The following is a 20,580-nucleotide window of genomic DNA, read 5'->3' as shown; positions in this document are numbered from 1 at the left end:
ACAACAGTGAAAGGCCTTTCAATAAAGCAGTAATAATAGTAAAAGACAACAAATTAATTATTCACATCGGGGTTTTGTTGCATTTTGCATTTATTGGATAATTACAGCATAAACAGACATCACACGCTGAGCAGATATTCAAGCATTACAGAAAGTACTGTTATAAAAACATATTTACAACTCTACATCCTGAACGATGTCCAGAAGATATATATATTTTGACATTATAAGCAATGTGAAATCAAAACTGACCCCATTTACTTTATTCTGACGTTAAAATACAGTAGCATTTACTACCGTACCGCAAAACGTTGTTATCGTAATCCACCTGTGTGTTTAATGCAAGAGTGAAACATTTTCCATTACCAATTTTGCACGTGAGAAAAGGTGCGTTCACATTTAGCATTACTTGGCCTAGATGTGAAAATAAAATCCTTGTGATTGGACATTTAAGATAAAAACTAAGTAAAAATAACAATAATAAAAATAACAATAAAACAAATTAAATTGTATGCTTGGTTTGAAAAATTACTCCAGTGTGAACTGAGCTATTGAAAAAAAAAGACCAAATTTAGTGAAACTAACTCATTTTTCTCTTTGACACAAGAAAAATATATTTATGATTATTCACACCCCTGTTAACCTTGCTGAAAAATCCAGCTTAAACCAGCCTAGACTGGTTGGCTGGTTTTAGCTGGTCAACCAGGCTGGTTTTAGAGGGGTTTTGGCCACTTCCAGGCTGGTTTCCAGCCATTTCCAGCCTGGTCTTAGCTGGTTAGGCAGGGAGATGACCACCTAAAACCAGCTTGACCAGCCTAGCCAGGCTGGGAGCCCAGCCAAAACCAGCTATGTCCAGCTTAAACCAGGCTGGTCAAGCTGGTTTTAGCTGGATTTAGCTGGTCATTTTCCAGCCTGACCAGCTAAGACCAGGCTGGAAATGGCTGGAAACCAGCCTGGAAGTGGCCAAAGCCCCTCTAAAACCAGCCTGGTCGACCAGCTAAAACCAGCCAACCAGCCTAGGCTGGTTTAAGATGGATTTTTTAGCAGGTAAATTCTAACTTGAGCCTCATTCACACTCGCAGCAGCAAATCAACCGTTCATTTCAACAGAGAGCGAGCAAATTCCTGCGACCCTAAGTCTATGTGAGCGACATCGACCGCTGGCGACCAGGTGGGCGTGTCGAGGGACATGACAAAGTTGAGAATCCTTCAACTTTATGCAAATCAAGAGCGACTTTGAGCGACAGCCAATAGGAGCACCAGTAGAGCTCACATGACCTTCTTTCAGCTCCTGCAGTGGCTGCTTGCATTCTCTGTGCTACACAGACCTGCGTTAGCAGCAGGGCGCCAGCCAGAGTGACAGGCAGCTACAAAGTCCCTGCTAGTGTGAATGAGGCATTGAAATTGTTGTTTTTTAAGTGGAAATGACACAGACCTCTCCCAAAAGATAATAAGACAATGTACAAGAGGCATCGCTGTGGAAAAAACTATTTTTAGCTTTTATTTACATTTGAACATAGTCAGAATTTGTCAAGGGGTATGGGTCGTTTCAGGCTTGACGGTGTATAAAATAAGCAAATTCAGCCTCTTTCGACTCGTGAAACTAAGCATGCACTGAAATAAATACTGTGGGCCTAAACCAAATATTGAAACACAGGCTCACTGTGGATACCTACTCCTGTCTACATTCCTGGAGCATGTGAATTATGTACCCAGAGGTATGTCAGGCTGCATTTCGGCTTTAAAACGAACACTACAGGGAGGTGTGACGCTGCCAACGGCTTCTGTTCCTTTTTACGTTACCAGCTGACTGTTTACCTCCATATGGACAGCTTTTCTGCTGTTACCAGTTTGCCCAGTAGCTCACCGGGTACGGTGGTGGACTTGGGATGCAGAGTTGGCAGCAACGATGGAGTTCGAGTCTGGTGAAGAACGGTTCCGGAAACCAGGTAAAACAAATGATAAAAAATAAAGTGAATAAATAAACAACAGGCTAAAAATGTGGTGAAATCATGCAGCCGCGACAGCCTTTTCTTTTCTAGACTGCTTTTGAAAACACTATGGGTTGGGTTAAGGGAAGGGGGAGGGTGGGTCAGTTGGTCAGCCAGTTGACAGCAAGCTGGCCTGCTGTGTGTTTCCGAAAACCATCATTAGCCAACTAAGGTTGCAAGTTCCGTCGTTACAAACAAAGTTTGTTGATTTGCCGTTTAGCAAATCAGTCGTTCCAACGAACATTCGCAAACTGCATCGCAAACTTTTATGCCTGCGACTAGACCTCTGGGGGGTATTCCAGAAAGCAGGTTAAGTTTAAGAGTAAGTAGCTGGATAACCTCAGCATTCGGTTCCGGATACGGGGGTAACTTTTAGGGTATGATAACTAACCTTAGCACCTTACTCCCTGAAGATAACCTGCTCCGGAGCAGGCCATGTTCCAGAGTTTGTCTGTTTCAAAGAGTTTACGGAGCATTGCGTGCTCTTTTGATGAGAATGATGGACGTAGAAGCAGAGATATAAGAGTTTTTTTTAATCGTGAGAGGGTTATATCTGCATAGTTTTTAATTCATATCCAAATGAATATTTAAATGAGCATTGTTGCGTTAATTTATTTAACAAACCTTTAAAAATCAAATGCGACAAACTACTATAACCGATATTTTACGCTATAACGTGGTTCAAGCGATGGATCTGCGACAGAAAATCTACGAGTTTTGGGAAACACTCGTCACTACTTCGTTCTTTTCCCAAACGATGATGTGATAGTTCAGCCGCGAGTTACATCGTTGTTTGGGAAATGCACCCCCTGGTGGGCTAAAGTGTATATTGCGCCCTCTGGTCGATTTACACAAGAAGAGGATGCGCGAGAGAAATTCGAGATCTTCAAAAAGTGCACACAGCGGCCTCTGGTGGATTTGCAAAAACAAAGACTGCGAGCAGACGTACCTCTGGTTATGCATGTCGCTGTTCCCAGATATGTAGACCTGAGTACAATCTGCAATGAGCCTAGGTTGGGATATTCTGAATGCCCTAGGCCAGGGGTTTTCAAAGTGTGAGGCGCGCCTCTCCTGGGGGGCGCCAGAGCATGTCAGGGGAGGCGCGGGAAAAATATAATATAATAAAAATATAATTATTAAGTTTAATTATTATATGTATTTTTTATTATTTTTAAACATTTTAATTAAACAAAGCTAAAAAAAAATATACGTCAAAAATAACAAAACCTTTTTTACCCAGAAGGCCATAGCTGTGAATTCGTTTCTGTTTGGCAAGCCCGCCAATACAGGTATATGCCTGCTAATACAATGGATCGGTTTCTGAGACCCCCCGATTCAAAGCCTTCAAGTTCAGGACTTAAACCCAAAAGACGACGATATGATGATCAGTATTTGAGTTTAGGATTCACGTGAACAGGACCAGCTGATGAACCACGACCTTTATGTGTGGTTTGTCAAGATATTTTGGCTAATGACAGCATGAGACCCGCTAAACTTCGGCGACACCTTGAAACCAAGCATGATGAGGTAGCAGGAAAACCTCCAGAATTTTGTGTGTGCGTGTGTGCGCGTGTGTGCGTGCGTGTTTGGGAGGACGGGGGCGCCAATGGATAAGTTGTGTCAAAAGGGAGGCCCACTGTCGTAGACTTTGAAAAACCCTGCCCTAGGCAGAAAACCGAAACCAAAATGGGTTTGCAATATTATTTATTTTTTAGTTAATAATCTAAAGTAATTTTGTAAGACTTTTGACATTTATCTCAATTTCAAATTTGCCTCATCCCTACTTCAAATATACAGTAGAAGTCAAAATTATTCACCGTCCTGTGATTTTCTTTTTTTAGATATTTCCCAAATGATGTTGAACAGATTCAGGAGTTTTTCACAGTATTTCCTCTAATATTAGTTCTTCTGGAGAAAGTCTGATTTGTTTTATTTCGGCTAGAAGAAAAACAGTTTTTAATTGTTTTAAAGCCATGTTAAGCTCAATAATATTAACCCCCTTCAGCAATATTAGTGTTGGATTGTCTCCAGAACAAACCACTGTTATACAATGACTTGCCTAATTACCCTAACTTTACCCTAATTACCCTAGTGAAGCCTTTACATGTCACTTTAATCTGAACACTAGTGTCTTGAAGAATGTCTAGTCTTATATTATGTGCTGTCATCATGACAAAGAGAAAGAAATCAGTAATTAGAAATGAGTTATTAAAACTATTAAGATTTGTGTTGAAAAAAAATCAAAAATAGTGGACAAATACGTACAGAAGGGCGAGTAGTTCTGACTTCAACTCTACATTCTCTCAATGAAAATTCTGCTTCAAACAAATCTGACATGAAATTGAAAACAAAGTGAGCAGAGTTTAACACAAGCGAGCGCTGAAGGTTTCTCTGCGAGGTTAGACGCCATTCTGGCAGGATATCCTGTGTGAAAATAGACACGCTACTTCTGTTTTCAGGGGCCACGATATCAGCATGAGAGATACTGCAGGATCCGCCGCGGCTTCATCTGAAGTCTGAGATACAGAAATGCTTCCATCAGCCCGAAGGAGCGTCTCATTCAATCGAGTCTGCGTGTGAATTTTAGGCTGTAAAAATAAGTGCATGAGAGGAGCAGAGATGAAGAGTCCTTCAGCAAACCTACAACACACAAGAGGGAGGAGGACACTTTACTTGAATAAGCTTTATTTAGTCCACTGTCAAGTCAGATTGCCTCCGATAAGATGTCATAGTACTAAAAATCACTTATTTGACAATGGACTGCTGAATTATTTGGAAAACTTATTGGTACTGTTGCTTTTTCTGAGGCTTAGTCCCTTTATTTATCAGGGGTCGCCACAGTGGAATGAACCGCCAACTATTCCAGCATATGTTTCATGCAGCGGATGCCCTTCCAGCTGCAACCCAGTACTGGGAAACTCCCATACACACTCATTCACACACACACACATACACTACAGCTAATTTAGTTCATCAATTCCCCTATAGCGCATGTGTTTGGACTGTGGGGGAAACCGGAGGAAACCCACGCCTACATAGGGAGAACATGCAAACTCCACACAGAAATTCTCAAACTGCTCCCGTGTGCAGCACTAGTCTCTTCCACATCTCCTCCAAAGCCTTGAGCTGTGTTTTGCTGTGGTGTTTGAATGTTGTAGCTGTGCAATAACTGAGCGTAGTGATATGGAGCAGCTCTTAACTTGCCGGAACTATTTTATGTGTGTGCATGTATCTGAAAATAACTGCACATCTGAGAATGCTTACCAGCCAATCAGAATTAAGCACCTTCACTCACCTTCTGGTCGGGCAGGACTGGGTTGCTCTGCAGGTGAGTGTTGAGAAGTGCTGCTCCGGGACGGTCGTGTTCACAAAATATGGTGCCGTTTACATAATGGAACCGGTCCCCGGGGACCAACTGGTTTCTGCACGTTGCACAGGAGAAGCACTGGACCAGAGAAGAGAAAGAAATATCTATATATATTAAATATATATATTATTATTATTATTATTATTATTATTAGGCAGCCAGTTGTGATTAAATATTTAAATAAATTTAAATATAATAATAATAAATAATAAAAATGTAATATTAAAATGTGACAAAAATTGTATCAGTTATTTTAACATTTAAACAAAATAAATAAATAAATAAAGACAATTTTAAAAAGAAATAACAATAGCCACAAGTTGCATTGCGAATTGTGCCGTTTTTATTATTAATTTATTAATTAATTTTTATTATTACTACTACTACTAATAATAATAATAATAATAATATTTAGGACTGCCAGTTGCCTGTTTTAATTAAATAATAAAATGTTTTTAAATTAAAATAAATTCATAGAAAATAGAAAATGTAAAAATTCGAATTAATAAAATTTAAATAGAATTAAACAGTCACAAGTTGCATTGCTTGTTGTACATGAAATATGCTGTTGTTGTTGTTATTATTATTATTAATAATATTTAGAGCTTATTCATTATAATAATAAAATTAATAATAATAATAATAATATTTAGGGATGCCAGTTGCCTGTTTTAATTAAATAATTATATTAATTAAATAATATATTGTAATTAAATTAAAATATAAAATTTAATTAAAATAGATTTTAAAATAGTCACAAGTTGCATTGCTTGTTGTAAATTTGTTGTATGTTAATTTTGCAATTTATCATTATTATTATTATTATTTAGAGCTACCAGTTGCCTATTTTAATTAAACAATTACATTTTAATTAAATAATAAAATAGAATTAAATTTAATTAATATTAAATTAAAATGGAATAAAAAATAGTCACAATAATTATTATTATTATTAATTATTCTTTATTATGATTATTATCATGATGATGATTATTATTATGATCATTATGATTATTATGATTATTAAAATTACATTTATTTAAAATAATTACGTTTAAATTAAATTTAAAATGCAAAATTAAATTAAATCTGACTTTTACACTAAAGCAGTTTTTATCAGTGCAACTTTTGGACCTTGTGAGACTTTTTAATCAGGTGTTTCTAATTTGCTGTAAAATATGACAAAGGACAGGTCAATTTCTGCTTGAAATATAGTTTTTCTTTTGAATTTCTAAATCATGCTTTCCGTAACCAACCTTAAGGTGGTAAACGTTTCCCTGCGCCCGCATGACCATTTCACTGGCAGGAATGGACTGACCACACGCACTGCATGCTCCAGTGTGCCCGAACAACCTGAAACACACACACACACACACACACACACACATTGTGATTTCCCACAGAGCCGCTTGTTAAACACCAGAGTTATGATGTTCTCTGTGGGAGCAGGAGACGATGCATCATCATCATCATCATCATCATCATCATGCAAATGAGCACAATGCAAATCAACACAAGAGCAAAACTGCTCGTCAGCATAGCGTGACAACTACAGCTTCACACAACTTTTGCCTGCGCTATTTGAATTGCAAATGACTGTGGAGACTCGAACGGTCTCATTATCGGCTCGCGTCTTTGTTAAAACGATTACGATTCTTTTGGGTGGGTCAGAATGAAATGTGGAGGTGAAGAAATACAGGAGGAGTTAAAAGCCTGTCGCACTCGTTATTAGTGGTGAAAACTAAATCATGTGTGGTATTTGAGGAGCGCATGAGAAGGTTTGGCATTTGTAATTTTGCTTAATTATATCTAATATATTTCCCAGTGATGGGTTGCGGCTGGGAGGACATCCGCTGGGTAAAACATATGCTGGATAAGTTGGCGGTTCATCCCGCTGTGGCGTTCAAAGATTAATAAAGGGACTAAGCTGAAAAGAAAATGAATGAATGAATGAATGAATGTCTAATATAACTCTATCTTTCTGATGCATTTATAGTTTCTAAATGTCAAATTTAGGGCGGCATCGTGGCTCAGTGGTTAGCACTGTGGCCTCACAGCAAGAAGGGCACTGGTTCGAGTCCCGACTGGGTAAGTTGGCCTTTTTTGTGTGGTTTCCTCCGGGTGCTCTGGTTTCCCCCACAGTCCAAACACACGCGCTATAGGGGAATTGATGGACTAAACTGGCAGTGTATGTGTGTGAATGAGTGTGTATGGGTGTTTCCCGGTACTGGGTTGCAGCAAGAAGGGCATCCAATGCGTTAAACATATGCTGGAATAGTTGGCGGTTCATTCCACTGTGGCGAACCCTGGTTAATAAAGGGACTAAGCTAAAAAGGAAATGAATGAAAGATCTCTATCAAAGGCATTCGCCCCAACCACCATTCTCCCTCTCTTCTCAGATGGGATGGCGGGCCAAATCTAAAGCCTCCTTTCCACTGCACATGACAAACGGCAAACTGTGGAGAGTAGTCCGGGAGCTGCGTGGATTTCCGATCATCTTCGTATGCGGTAAATTCGGATCCCAATTGAGCTGCGGATCCGTTGAAATATTTAAACTACACCGTTTGCGACCGGCCGACTGGATGCGATGTATTCCAGTGTTGTTCAAGCAGGTCCGTGTGCGCGAGATGAGAATTAGGACTTTATTTTGTTGTTTAAAAAAAAAACATTTCTATTCATAAATGTAGGTAATAAAGTAATAAAAATATAATGTTTTATGTTGTCTCCACATTACCTCCGATATATTTAGCGTATATAGCATTTATTTTTAGAGTTTAGAGTTTCTAGTATTCATTCATTCATTCAACCACGGAGAATTGCTTTCGCATTCTTATTTCGGACACAGCGAGAACAGCTTCTCTCCCATGGTGCACGTCAGAACTGAGAATTCTGTGCGGCTGCCACAAGGGGGCGTATTCGGACACTCGTGTCCAAATGCTGTGTTCAGTGGCGGCTTAAGGCTACCATGGGCCCTACTATGGGCATCTGTGTTCTAGAACAGTGGTTCTCAAACTTTTTTCACCAAGTACCACCTCAGAAAAAAAAACTGTCCCTCCAAGTACCACTATAATGACCAAATACAGCACTATAATGAATACAGGAAATACAGTAGCGTGGTAGCCCGAGTAAAGCAGCTACAATGCTGCAATTTAAAATCGTGACAGATTAACTACTATTATTAAGAATATATATTATTATCAGCCACGTTAAACATTATAAACAGCTTGAACATTAACACTCTACTGTGCTTATATGTAAAAAAAAATGAACAAACAAACTAAATAAAATGTCAACGTTTAAATTAAAACTTGCATTTAAAAGTTCATTAAAAACAGTAGGCTACTGTTCTTAAAGTAAAAAAAAATCCTGTATTTAAATGTAAAGTGTTAACCTATAGTATCCTATTCCTCAAAACCTGGAAATGTTGCTTGGACCTCAGAAATATAGGCTATATGTCATCATATTAATATATATAAACTATTTTTGATAAATTTTTTAATATAGGGTTAGTATATATGCCAATATATGTTAATATATGTTGCATGTACATATGACATTGATATTGGATTTCTCCGTGTACCACTAGAAGGAAGCCTGTTACCACAGTTTAAGATCCACTGTTCTAGAAAAATGAAAACTTGTGTCATCCTGGAGTTTTTTTAAATATTTAAATATATTATTATTATTATTATTGATATGTTAAATTATTATATTAATTATATATTATATTAATTATTATATTATATTAAATATTAAATTATTATTATATTATATTATTATTATTATTATTATTGATATATTAAATATATTCCAGTTGGCTAGATATTAATTAGTACTTTAACAGTAGGTAATTATAAATTAATAGTACTTCACTCAACTTTACCGAAGCCTTCTTTTACTTTACGGTTAGTCTTGTGTGTCCGCCATTTTTGTAGTTTGTTTACAGTTTTTACCCCAGTTTGTAGTTCTAATCAAGTTCACATCCAGCACGTTTTGAATCGTGAGCAATATTAGCGGTTAGAGTACAGACAGATCTACACTTGAATATCTACAGGTAATCGTCAACCATCCAGGAACCATTAGCATGCACATTTCAACATACTACGCTTCGGGACACTCTAGGGGGCTTTAAAAGTGCTGGTGTGCTTGATTTAATTTTATTCATTCGTTCTCCTTTGGCTTAGTCCTTTATTTATCAGAGGTTGCCACAGTGGAATGAACCGCCAACTTATCCAGTATATGTTTTACACAGCTGATGCCCTTCCAGCCGCAACCCTGTAGTGGGAAACACCCATACACACTATAAACAATTTAGTTTCCCCAATTCCCCTATAGCGCGTGTCTTTGGGAAACCGGAGCACCCAGAGAAAACCCACACCAACATGAGGAGAACATGCAAACTCCACACAAAAAATGCCAACTGTTCCAGCCGGGACTCGAAGCAGAGACTTTCTAGCTGTGATAACCACTGAGCCACTGTGCACCCGCTTGATTTAATAAATGACCATTTTTACACGTAGATAATGGGCGGTTGTAATCGGAAGTGTTACCTCCTCCCTATCCACCCCACAAACTACACCCCTGCCTGTGTGCCATCCACAAAGCCTGTGTCTGACCTGATGTAGTCGGTCCTGCAGAGGATCATGCCGCTCTTGCTGTAGCACGTGGAGCCGATCTCCCCCAGCTGAGCCTGACAGCAGGAGCACTTCAGGCAGCGCGAGTGCCAGTACCGCTCCATGGAGAACAGCAGGAACCGGTCCGAGATTCGGCCCCCGCAGCCGGCACACGAGCGGGACACACACACACCGCCCGGGACCTGGCTGTTCACCATCACTGCGCCTGAAGAATGCACAAACACACAGGCTTGCTTTTGTGAGTTGTGGGGACATTCCATAGTTTCCATTGTGTTTTTAACTGTACAAACGGAGCAATTTCAGCATTATGGATGTGACATTTGCAGTAAAATCTCAAATCATAAATGCACATAGAAAGAATAAACATGTTAACATCATATTCAGACATCTGCTTACATTTTCCACAACTAAACAGAGTTATGGCATCAGAAAATATTGATCTGTAAACATTTCTTCTATTTCGAATGAAGGAAATAAGCATGTGTTATGGATGTGGCCAAAAAGTCTGCCAGCTTACGGTATACAACATACTTTGTAGAAATTCTGTAAATTAAACTGCACAAGCTATAAGAAACAATGCTAATCAACAGGATTAATATTTATTTATTACCACATAAGAAACTTATGGCTATTTCATGGCAAAATGGATATACATAAAATATTACATGATAAAAGCAAATTTGTATTGCACTAAAAAAAAAAAAGGTTACTTAGACAAATATATAAAATATAAACAGTTAAAATTCACCCCAAAATTTATTCAAAGTTAAATATGATTTTTCAGTTCTATTTTTGATAAATTATTTAAAACTCTACCTGGTGGTACCTTTTTAAAAATGTCCATCAAAGTGCTCTCCTTATAAAAATGTTGTCTAATGGAATTTAAACTTCCACATTCCAACAGAATATGTTTTATGGTAAGAGCAGTCTGGCAGTAACTACATTCAGGTGATTCTTTGTTATTTAATAAAAATAAGTGTCAACCTAAAATGTCCAATTCGACATCTGGTATAGACCGTCTGATCATGCCTGGTCTCAAAATGATAAATTGCTCTAATTAAAAGGATAAGAGTCGGCTCTCTATAGAACAAACATGGTTGATTTGATTTTATTTGACATTTTTAGCATTTATGAGGGAAACGCTTGAATATGGATGTGTCAGATGTAAAACTGGCACTTGTGGGACTTTGGTAAATCAAATATAATTGCTTAAACTTTTAAATTTGAGTAATTTTACAGTGTAAAATACAAGCCTACACAAAAAAAAATCTAGATAGGGTTTTACCATTTTGGTGGAAACTTTTCATAGCAAAGTTGACATTTGCATTGAATTGCTCATATTCTCTTTCCCTTCCGCTAAACCAAACCCTCACAGGAAACTGTGTACACTTGTCCCCAATGTCCTCATAATATATATATATATACTGTATATATATATACCAGGCCCGGATTGGCTAATCGGGAGCACCAGGAGAATTCCCGGTGGGCCGGTCCGTTTTTTTGGCCGTGAGGGCCGGTGTCCCTAGCTGCTTGCACTCTCAGCAGTCGCACTTTTTTCATTTATTTATTTATTTGACCATAGCTTCACTCTTTTTATTTATTATTTTGCCGCAGCGCCGCTCTTCTTATTTATTTTCTCGCAGCCCCGTGAGCAAGATGCAGCCTGCAGGTGAACTAACGTTAATGATGATGTAACGTTAACTATCATAATTCGACCCCAAACAGCGAATTCGAATAATTAATATTAATGAATAATACAGCTGCTCAATGAAAATCAGATGATTTAATACATTAATAAATCTGACATAGCTTAATCAGAAATCTAAAAAGGGGAGAAAAAAATTAAGCCATCAATAGAAAGAACTACCGTGTCTTGCAGTTCACAGTCCAATACTTTTTTTTTCTCTCCCTGAATTGGCGCTATAGTGGAACAGTGGTAAACATGTTGCGTTACTACGCCGTCCGACCCGTGTTCGATTCTCACCTGGAAACTTATATTATTTTTTTTAAGACATATAATACTGTTAGGGCTTTTGAACATTTGAATTTCTAAAGCAGCTGTTTTCTTGAAAAGGACGTGATAGTGTCATTATAAACTGAATGTAAATGACCTTATTTTAATATAGTCAGTCGTGAACTGAGATGGGCCGGTCTGGCTTGAAACTCCAGGGCTGAAAGTGAGTCCCACTCCGGCCCTGATATATATATATATATACACACACACACAGTTGAAGTCAGAATTATTCACCCTTATATATATATATATATATATATATATATATATATATATATATATATATATATATATATATATATATATATATATATATATATATATATAAGGAACACATTCACATAAACAACTAAAACTACTACTAAGACACAAATTAATAAAACTAAAAATATTGAAACAAGCAGAAAAAAAAATGTTCACAAAATAAAAACTCGTCAGCGCCAATAGTCTAGTGGTTAGGGTGTCGACACACAGCATCAAGGTGCTCACGGTGACCCGAGTTCAATTCCCGGCTTGAGGTCCTTTGCCGATCCTTCCCTATCTCTGCTACCCACACTTTCCTGTCTGTAAAATCTCCACTGTCTGTTCCCAATAAAGGTGAAAACCCCTTAATAAATTATATAAAACAAAAAATAAAAAGTTAACTAAAACCATTACTAGAACAACTAAAACTAAACTAAAGCTAAATATATCAGATTTCCCAGAGATGGGTTGTGACTGGAAGGGCATCCGCTGCGTAAAAACCTGCTGGATAAGTTGGCGGTTCATTCCGCTGGGGCGACCCCGGAATAATAAAGGGACTAAGCCGACAAGAAAATGAATGAATGAATATATAGAAACAAAGACAAAATAGTTTACAAAAAACTCAACTAAAACTAATTCGTTCATTTTCATTCGGCGTAGTCGCTTTATCTATCAAGGGTCTCCACAGCAGAATGAACCACCAAATATTCCAAGATATGTTTTACACAGAGGATGCCCTTCCAAAACAAAACTGTCCAAAACTGTCATTCATTTTCACTTATTCATTCATTGTGTGGCCTCACAGCAAGAAGGTCATTGTTTCAAGTCGTAGCTGAGTAAGTTAACATTTCTGTGTGGAGTTTGCATGTTCTTCCCATGTTGGCGTGTTTGTCCTCCGGGTCCTCTGGTTTCCCACACAGTCCAAAGACATGCGCTTTAGGGGGAAAAATTTTCAATTGGCCGTAGTGTATGTGTGTGAATGAGAGTGTATGGGTGTTTCCCAGTACTGTGTTGCAGCTGGAAGGGCATCCACTGTGTAAAACATATGCTGGAAGAGTTGGTGGATCATTCCGCTGTGGCGACCCCTGATAAATAAAGGGACTAACCCGAAAGAAAATGAATGAATGAATCCTAAACCATACAAATGCATTAAATAAAAGTACTCATTATGAAGAATTCAGGCAGTCGTCTTCATATTAAAGATCATAGTTTATTTATTTATTTATTTATTTGGCAAATGAAGAAAAGTTAGAAGATGTTTTATGTTTATATAAAAAAAGATGTCTGTGTGGGTATAATCATCTCTTGATGGATGCATTTGTATATAAAAGCGCATCTACACACTACATTGCACAGGAAAGAATAACCTACAGCATTAGCAGCAAACTGAACGCACAAACACACTTCATTAAGCATGTACACACAGACATCACCATAACTGCAGGTTAACTGTGTTTATATATAATAACTTATATTTGATTGTAACTTATAACTTAATTTGATTGCAATGCAATAACGTGCCCCTTTTGTAAAGCTGCTTTAAAATGATAATTACTGTAAAAATAAATAAATAGAGATAGGAGAACATGCAAACTCCACACAGATATGCCAACTGACCCAGCCGGGACTCGAACCAACGACTTTCTTGCAATGAGATGGCAGTGGCACCGTGTCACCATATTATTATCATTATTATTATTATTATTATTATTATTATTATTATTATTATTATTTTATTTCAGCTAGTTTTTCAGTGACTGTTGATAGTTTCATTTTAGTTTTTCATTTGTTGTGAATGTTTGATTTTATTTGAGTTATCCAAAATGACCAATATTTTTCTGATTAACATGTTTCTTTTTTTTTATGATTTATTTAACATTTTTCCATTTTACAAAAATATCAAACAATCCTTACATTTAAATGCAAATTATTAAACTTTATTGAGTCAATTTGATTTTTTTTTAATTATTTTCCAAATATTTTCCAAGTGTCGTTCAACAGAGTGTTTGTTCTGAAGCCAATCTGTTCTGAAAAATAATATTACTTAATAATTATACTAATAATAAAGTTATTATTTATAGATTTTTTTATTCATTTCAGCCAAACTAAAAGTAGTAAGACTTTCTCCAAAAGATGAACATCTTGAACTACAAGGATTTTAAATGGGTACCAGATTTGGTAATTAATTACATTTGAATTAGAGCGATCAAATAATCAATTGCGATTAATGGCATCTAAAAAAAAATTACATAAATACATAAAGAACATTAGGAGTATTCTGCGACCTACAAATGACTGAAACAAGATTTTCTGCCACGTAAACTTTTATTTATTTATTTATTGAATGAATGAATGACATTTTAGTGGGTATTTTCTGGAAATCCTGCTAAAAATAAAAGATGTTAATTATTTTCTTCTTTAAAAAAACTATTTATATTGTACTTAGGAAGAAAAACCATCAATTTCCATCCATTTTAAACTTGAAAACCAGTTTTATCTGAGTCAGTGGACAAAAACATTTCATCAGTATTATTATTTTCTATCGATATACAACCAATGTTCTCTAGAATCAATCTATAATGTCTAAAACTAGTAAAGTAAATAATATCTGGCACTGTCAGTTTTTATAACAAACCAAAAGAGATACAAGACACACATTTTAATCCACTGCAGCATTTAAAACGGTAAAATAGCTAACATAACCTGATATAGCTGCTCAAACTTACTCAGATTTAATTTTAAGTGTAATAAAAGACTTGAAAATTGGTTTTATTTCGCACACTCAGACTTTCTCCTTATTATAATTTCAGCAAAGCATTGTTTGCAAATTCTAAATAGGCAAATAATATTATCAGCCAATGACTATCAAAGTACAACATCGTAAACAGGCAATTAAATGATGCTAATGCTAATTTCAGATCCAATATTCAAAGTAGCGGTAAACAATATAGTTATATATATAGTTATAAGTTGTCACTATTAAAAAATGAACAAATATGCGCTTATAAAACGAATTTTACAACAATTATTAATAAGAGCAGGGGACTGACCTTGAAGATCCTCCAGTCTCCGGAGAGTTTTCAGACTTGATGAAGTTTATTTATCCAGATCAACAACACTCTTATGACTGTCCTCCTCCGCTTCACGCCCGCATTGTACAGTAACCGGCAGCAATATTCAATCAAAGTAGCTTTGACAGATGTTGAATGAACCTGGTGTGTGTAAGTTTACTGCTTGAGTCTCATCATGCAGAATACCTCGACAATTTCCTCCTGTTTCAACACAGAGCACAGCAGCATCACTGACTGACCTGACGGAGCGGCGCGCGCCTTTTTATTCCCAGCGTGATGTTACAGAGCCGCGCACTTCACCTTGATTGGTTTGATAGTTAAGGGGCGTGGTTTATAACATAATTAATATCGCGTGATAAATAAGTAATAATTCCATACAATAAAGCCATCTGACACCTTAATGTAATAATGGAATATATTTCTATGTATTAATTAATTAATTAATTTATTTATTTTTAAAGGTGTTTATTGCAGTTCCCTGATGTTTTGTAAATATTACCGTTTATTTATTGGTTATCCGAACCATTATTTTACGATTGCAAAATACTAACCTAAAAATAGCAATGGAAAACGTTCTTTATATTTAGGTTATTTAAATGACGACCACGCTGTTCTGGAAACGTTATTTTATGGTTGCAAAAGAACATTCTCCTAAAATTCTTTTCTATTATTTGTATTCAATCATTTATTTTCATTCATTCTTTCATTCATTTTGATTAATTCGTTCATTCATTCATCTACTCATTCATTCATTCATTCATTCATTCATTCATTCATTATTTCATTCATTCTTTCCTTCCTTCCTTCCTTCCTTCCTTCCTTCATTCATTTTATAAATTTATTCATTTTCACTTATTCATTCATTTTTATTAATTTATCTATTCATTCATTCATTCATTGATCCATTTATTCATTCATGTGTACATTCACATATTAATTAATTAATTCATTTATTTTATTCATTCATTTAATCATTCATTCATTTATTTTATTAATTCATTTGTTCATTCATTCATTTTCACTCATTCATTCATTTTGATTTATTCATTCATTCAGTCAGTCATTAATCTATTCATTCATTCATGCATACATTCACACATTCATTCATTCATTCATTTTAGTCATTCATTCATTTTCCTTTATTCATTCTTTTTTATTCATTCATTCATTTTTATTCATTCACCCATTCGTTTATTTATTGATCTATTTATTCATCCATGCATACATTTACATATTAATTAATTAATGTATTTATTTTATTCATTCATTTATTCATTCATTTTTTATTAATTTGTCCATTCGTTCGTTCTTTTATTTATTCATTCATCTATTCATTTATACATGCATGCATGTATTCACACATTTATTCATTCATTTTTATTAATTCATTTATTCATTCACTCATTTTTTAAATAATGCATTTATTCGATCCTTTTTATTCATTAATTCATTCATATCATTAATTCATTTTTATTCATTCATTCATTTTCATTAATTTATTTTTATTTTCAAACATTCATTCATTGATTCTCATTCATTCATTTATTCATTCATTCATATAGTTATTCATTAATTCATTAATTCAGTTACATTCATTCATTCAACATTCATACAGCTGAAACACTTTTTTTCATTCAAACGCCCATTACATGTAATATTATTAGCTTATATAATATAACTGAAAGAGACTAAGCCGAATAAAAATGAATGAATGAATGAATGAATGAATGAATTAGTGAGTGAGTGAGTGAGTGAATATACTTATCATTATATTACATAACTATATATAATTTGTTATATTTGTTATAAATTATAATGTCCTGTTTTATTGTTTTCAATTGCTAATATTTAATTATTCATTATATATTTACCTATAGAATTTTATAGTTTTTTTTTACTACGATATGTTGTTTTAACGTATACATTTTATTTATATTAATAAATAGTTAATAACAATATTTTTCCCTCATCCGAGGCACACTTGGATGTTTACTGACCTCTAGTGGCCAAAATCTAGATCCGTATTTAAGATGTTATACAGATCAAATTTGTCATGTACTCTCCCTTTACTTGTTCAAACTGAAGAATGCTGGAAACCGGTAACCATTAACTTTAACAGTATTTGTTTTTGCTACAATGGAAGTCATTGCTTGCAGGTTTCAAGCATTCTTCAAAACAACTTCTTTTATGTTCAACAGAAAAATAAACTCATATAAACACGCGAGGGAGAGTAAATAGTAAGTAAATGTTAATATTTGGGTCAACTATCCCTTTAAATCCAAATGTTTCTACAACTGTAGTGCTGTAATTGGATAAGATCTAAGCCACAGGTGTCAAACTCAGTTCCAAAAGGGCCGCAGCTCTGCACAGTTTAGTTCCAACCCTAATTAAACACACCTGATCAAACTAATTGAGTCCTTCAGGCTTGTTTGAAACCTACAGGTAAGTGTGTTGGAGCAGGGCTGGAACTAAACTGTGCAGGGCTTCAGCCCTCCAGGAATTGAGTTTGACACCCCTGATCTAAACCAAAGGAAAATTAATGAATATAAAGCAATGTTTTCTGGTCATTTTTAAATATTATTACATAAATTATGAACTTGCACATGGCAATTATATTTACCTTCGGCCCACTAGCCTCACTCAAGTTTGGTTTTTGGTCCTTCAAAAGAAAAAGTTTGGGCACCCCTGCCCTGCCAGTGTAGAGGCCTGTAGCGGCCACTAGAGGTCAGACAACACACACACACACACACACACACACACACACACACAAATGCTGGGTTGCATCAACAAAACATTGGGTCAAAAAAGCCATAAAAAATTTCAAATAACAAAAATCCAAATAATTTAATAAAAAAAAAAACATTTATACATGTATATGAATATATAATATGTTACATATTCAACATATAAATACATTACATATATATATATATATATATATATATATATATATATATATATATAAATATAAATAAATTTTATTAAAATGGAATTAAATTTTTTTAATTTAACTGTTGGTTTTGTCCATATTTGAATCATATTATATTATATATAGTTTTCATCTCTCTCAATATGTAATTATTATTATAACTGTATTAAAATCCAAGCATCAACATTATTTGACTATGAGACAAATTTTAGTTTGCATCAACTTGTGTAAAAATTAATTAAACAATAATTTCAAAACTCACATATGAAGCCATATATAATATGGCTCACATATGAACTCATATATATGAGTTCCGATTATTTGACTTACTTAGATGACAGTATTTTGTACAGCATGTGCATCATCAAACACTGATTTCTTATTTATTTTGAAAAGTTTCTGCAACAAAAGATGATTTTGATTCAATTAAATAATTCATTAATAATTACTTATCCAGCATATGTTTTGCTCTTCCAGCCGCAACCCTTCACAGGGAAACACCCACACTCATTCACACACATACACTACAGACAATTTAGCTTACCCAATTCCCCTATAGCGCATGTGTTTGGACTGGAGCAAACCCACAGCAACACGAGGAGAACATGCAAACTCCACACAGAAATGCCAACTGACCCAGCCAAGGCTCAAACCAGTGAGCTTCTTGCTGTGAGGCTACTCACTGCACCACCGTGCCGCCTTTTGCATCCCATATTTTACCATTACCTTTTTTTCCTGTAAACCATTGAGCTGGACCACCTACAAATCAGCAGCATTCCTTTAAAGACATTCAGTGAGTGTTATTCTGTGACCCATTCATAAAAGTGTCCGGTGCATGAATTCTCGCCAGATTTAAACCCCACGGCTCTGTTCTCGGCCGTTCTTCTCAGTGTCATCAATTACACCACTATGTTGTCTTTTCTTTCTCTTGGGAGATTTTTGTTGTCAGGGGACACGTCTGAAAGTTTATTGCGCTTTCTGAAACAGTGACCAATTCATCTGACTCTGCAAACAAACGAAACAGCCTTTTGTTGGTGTATTTGAGGCCCCGAGAGAGCAAACATCTCAGAAAAAGACACGTTTGACATCAACGATGACGCTTGGGAACGCAGACAGACATTGAGAGGACTATAAGTTCTGTCAACCTCCTTTAGTTCATGGAAACACTCTTTACAGTACAACCACAAATCAGAAAACGTTGGGACAGTTTGGAAAACACAAATAAACAAAGAATGTAGTGACTTACTAAATTTACTTTGACTTGTGTTTCATTGCAGACTACACAACAAATATTATTTAACGTGATTTTTATGAACACGCATTCCAATTTTGGTTCTTGTGTAATGGAGGCCAGCTAAGTGCTGTGCAGGTAAACCCAGGGCCGCCGCGTCCATAGAGGCGACCTAGGCGGCCGCCTAGGGCGGCAGTATAGAGAGAGCGGCGTCCGCAACACCCCTCTTATCACCCGTGTCCTCAGTTATGTCCGCGACACCTCCCTCACCACCCACGTTCTCAGATATATTCGCGCATAGGCGACAGAATAGAGAGGACAGGGCAGCGTCAGTGACACCTCCATCAGCACCCGTGTGTCCTCAGTTAAATCCCTGCGTAGGGTGGCAGATTAGAGGTCCGCGACACCCGCGCGTCCTCAGTTATTTCCGCGCATAGGGCGGCAGTATAGAGAGGGCAGCGTCGGCGACACCTCCCTCCCTCCCTCAGCACCCGCGCGTCCTCAGTTATATCCGCGCATAGGGCGGCTGAATAGAGGTCCGCGACACCTCACTTTATTTTCACAACCGGTCACTTTCGTTTTCACATTGGGGTTGAGGGCGGCGTGATCGTCCTCTGCCTAGAGCGGCAGTTCAGCTTGCTCCGGCCCTGGGTAAACCTTACTCCTCTGACCTCTATAGGTGCTCTAGTGACGGACGCTAGAGGTCTTTACCCTCTTTGGTAGAGCAACCGACCCCCGTATGGAAGGTCGCGGGTTTGATACCAGCTCAGAGCCGGTTGAGTGGTGTAGGACTGGTGGGGTTACATTGGTGCAGTGATCTGGATGGGAGTGAGGTTTAGGGGGTGAGTGTAATGGAGGCCAACTAGTAAGTGCTGTGCAGGTAAACCTCACTCCTCTGACCTCTAAAGGTGCTCTACTGACAGACGTTAGAGGCCATGGTCTTTAGCCTCCTTGGTAGAGCAACTGACTCCCATGCGGAAAGTCGCCGGTTCGATTCCAGCTCGGAGCAGGTTGGGTGGCATTGAACAGGCAGAATTTCACTTGCAATACATTAATTTGGGGGAAATGGACGCTGTGTGCTCCGGACCAAAAAATAAAATG

General features: G+C 36.5%; 1 protein-coding gene across 1 annotated transcript; it reads right to left on the bottom strand.

Annotated features, from left to right (window-relative positions):
• Window positions 1-72: 72 nt before the first annotated feature.
• On the bottom strand, window positions 73-15,555 carry lmo4lb (LIM domain only 4-like b). Its single transcript, XM_087265577.1, has 7 exons — window positions 15,299-15,555; window positions 9,974-10,196; window positions 6,614-6,710; window positions 5,286-5,435; window positions 3,653-4,630; window positions 1,046-3,023; window positions 73-635 (listed from the first exon to the last, which is right to left on the bottom strand). Exons 2-5 carry the CDS (start codon window positions 10,186-10,188, stop codon window positions 4,622-4,624), a joined length of 471 nt encoding a protein of 156 aa, XP_087121703.1. The 5' UTR covers window positions 10,189-10,196; window positions 15,299-15,555; the 3' UTR covers window positions 73-635; window positions 1,046-3,023; window positions 3,653-4,621.
• Window positions 15,556-20,580: the final 5,025 nt, after the last annotated feature.

Source organism: Danio rerio, chromosome 8 (genome assembly GCF_052040795.2).
Source record: "Danio rerio strain M-AB ecotype USA chromosome 8, GRCz13ab, whole genome shotgun sequence".
NCBI classification, from domain to species: Eukaryota; Metazoa; Chordata; class Actinopteri; order Cypriniformes; family Danionidae; genus Danio; species Danio rerio.
Note: the sequence above shows the minus strand (reverse complement) of the source record. Positions and strands in the feature narration are given on the sequence as shown.

Bases quoted from the DNA above. Each gene is read 5' to 3' on its own strand.
- lmo4lb (XM_087265577.1), bottom strand. From the start codon at position 10,188: ATGGTGAACAGCCAGGTCCCGGGCGGTGTGTGTGTGTCCCGCTCGTGT. The intron at 6,711-9,973 runs GTCAGACACAGG...TGTGTGTTTCAG, and splicing joins TGCAGGACCGACTACATCAG to GTTGTTCGGGCACACTGGAG. The intron at 5,436-6,613 runs GTTGGTTACGGA...TCTCTGGTCCAG, and splicing joins GAAACGTTTACCACCTTAAG to TGCTTCTCCTGTGCAACGTG.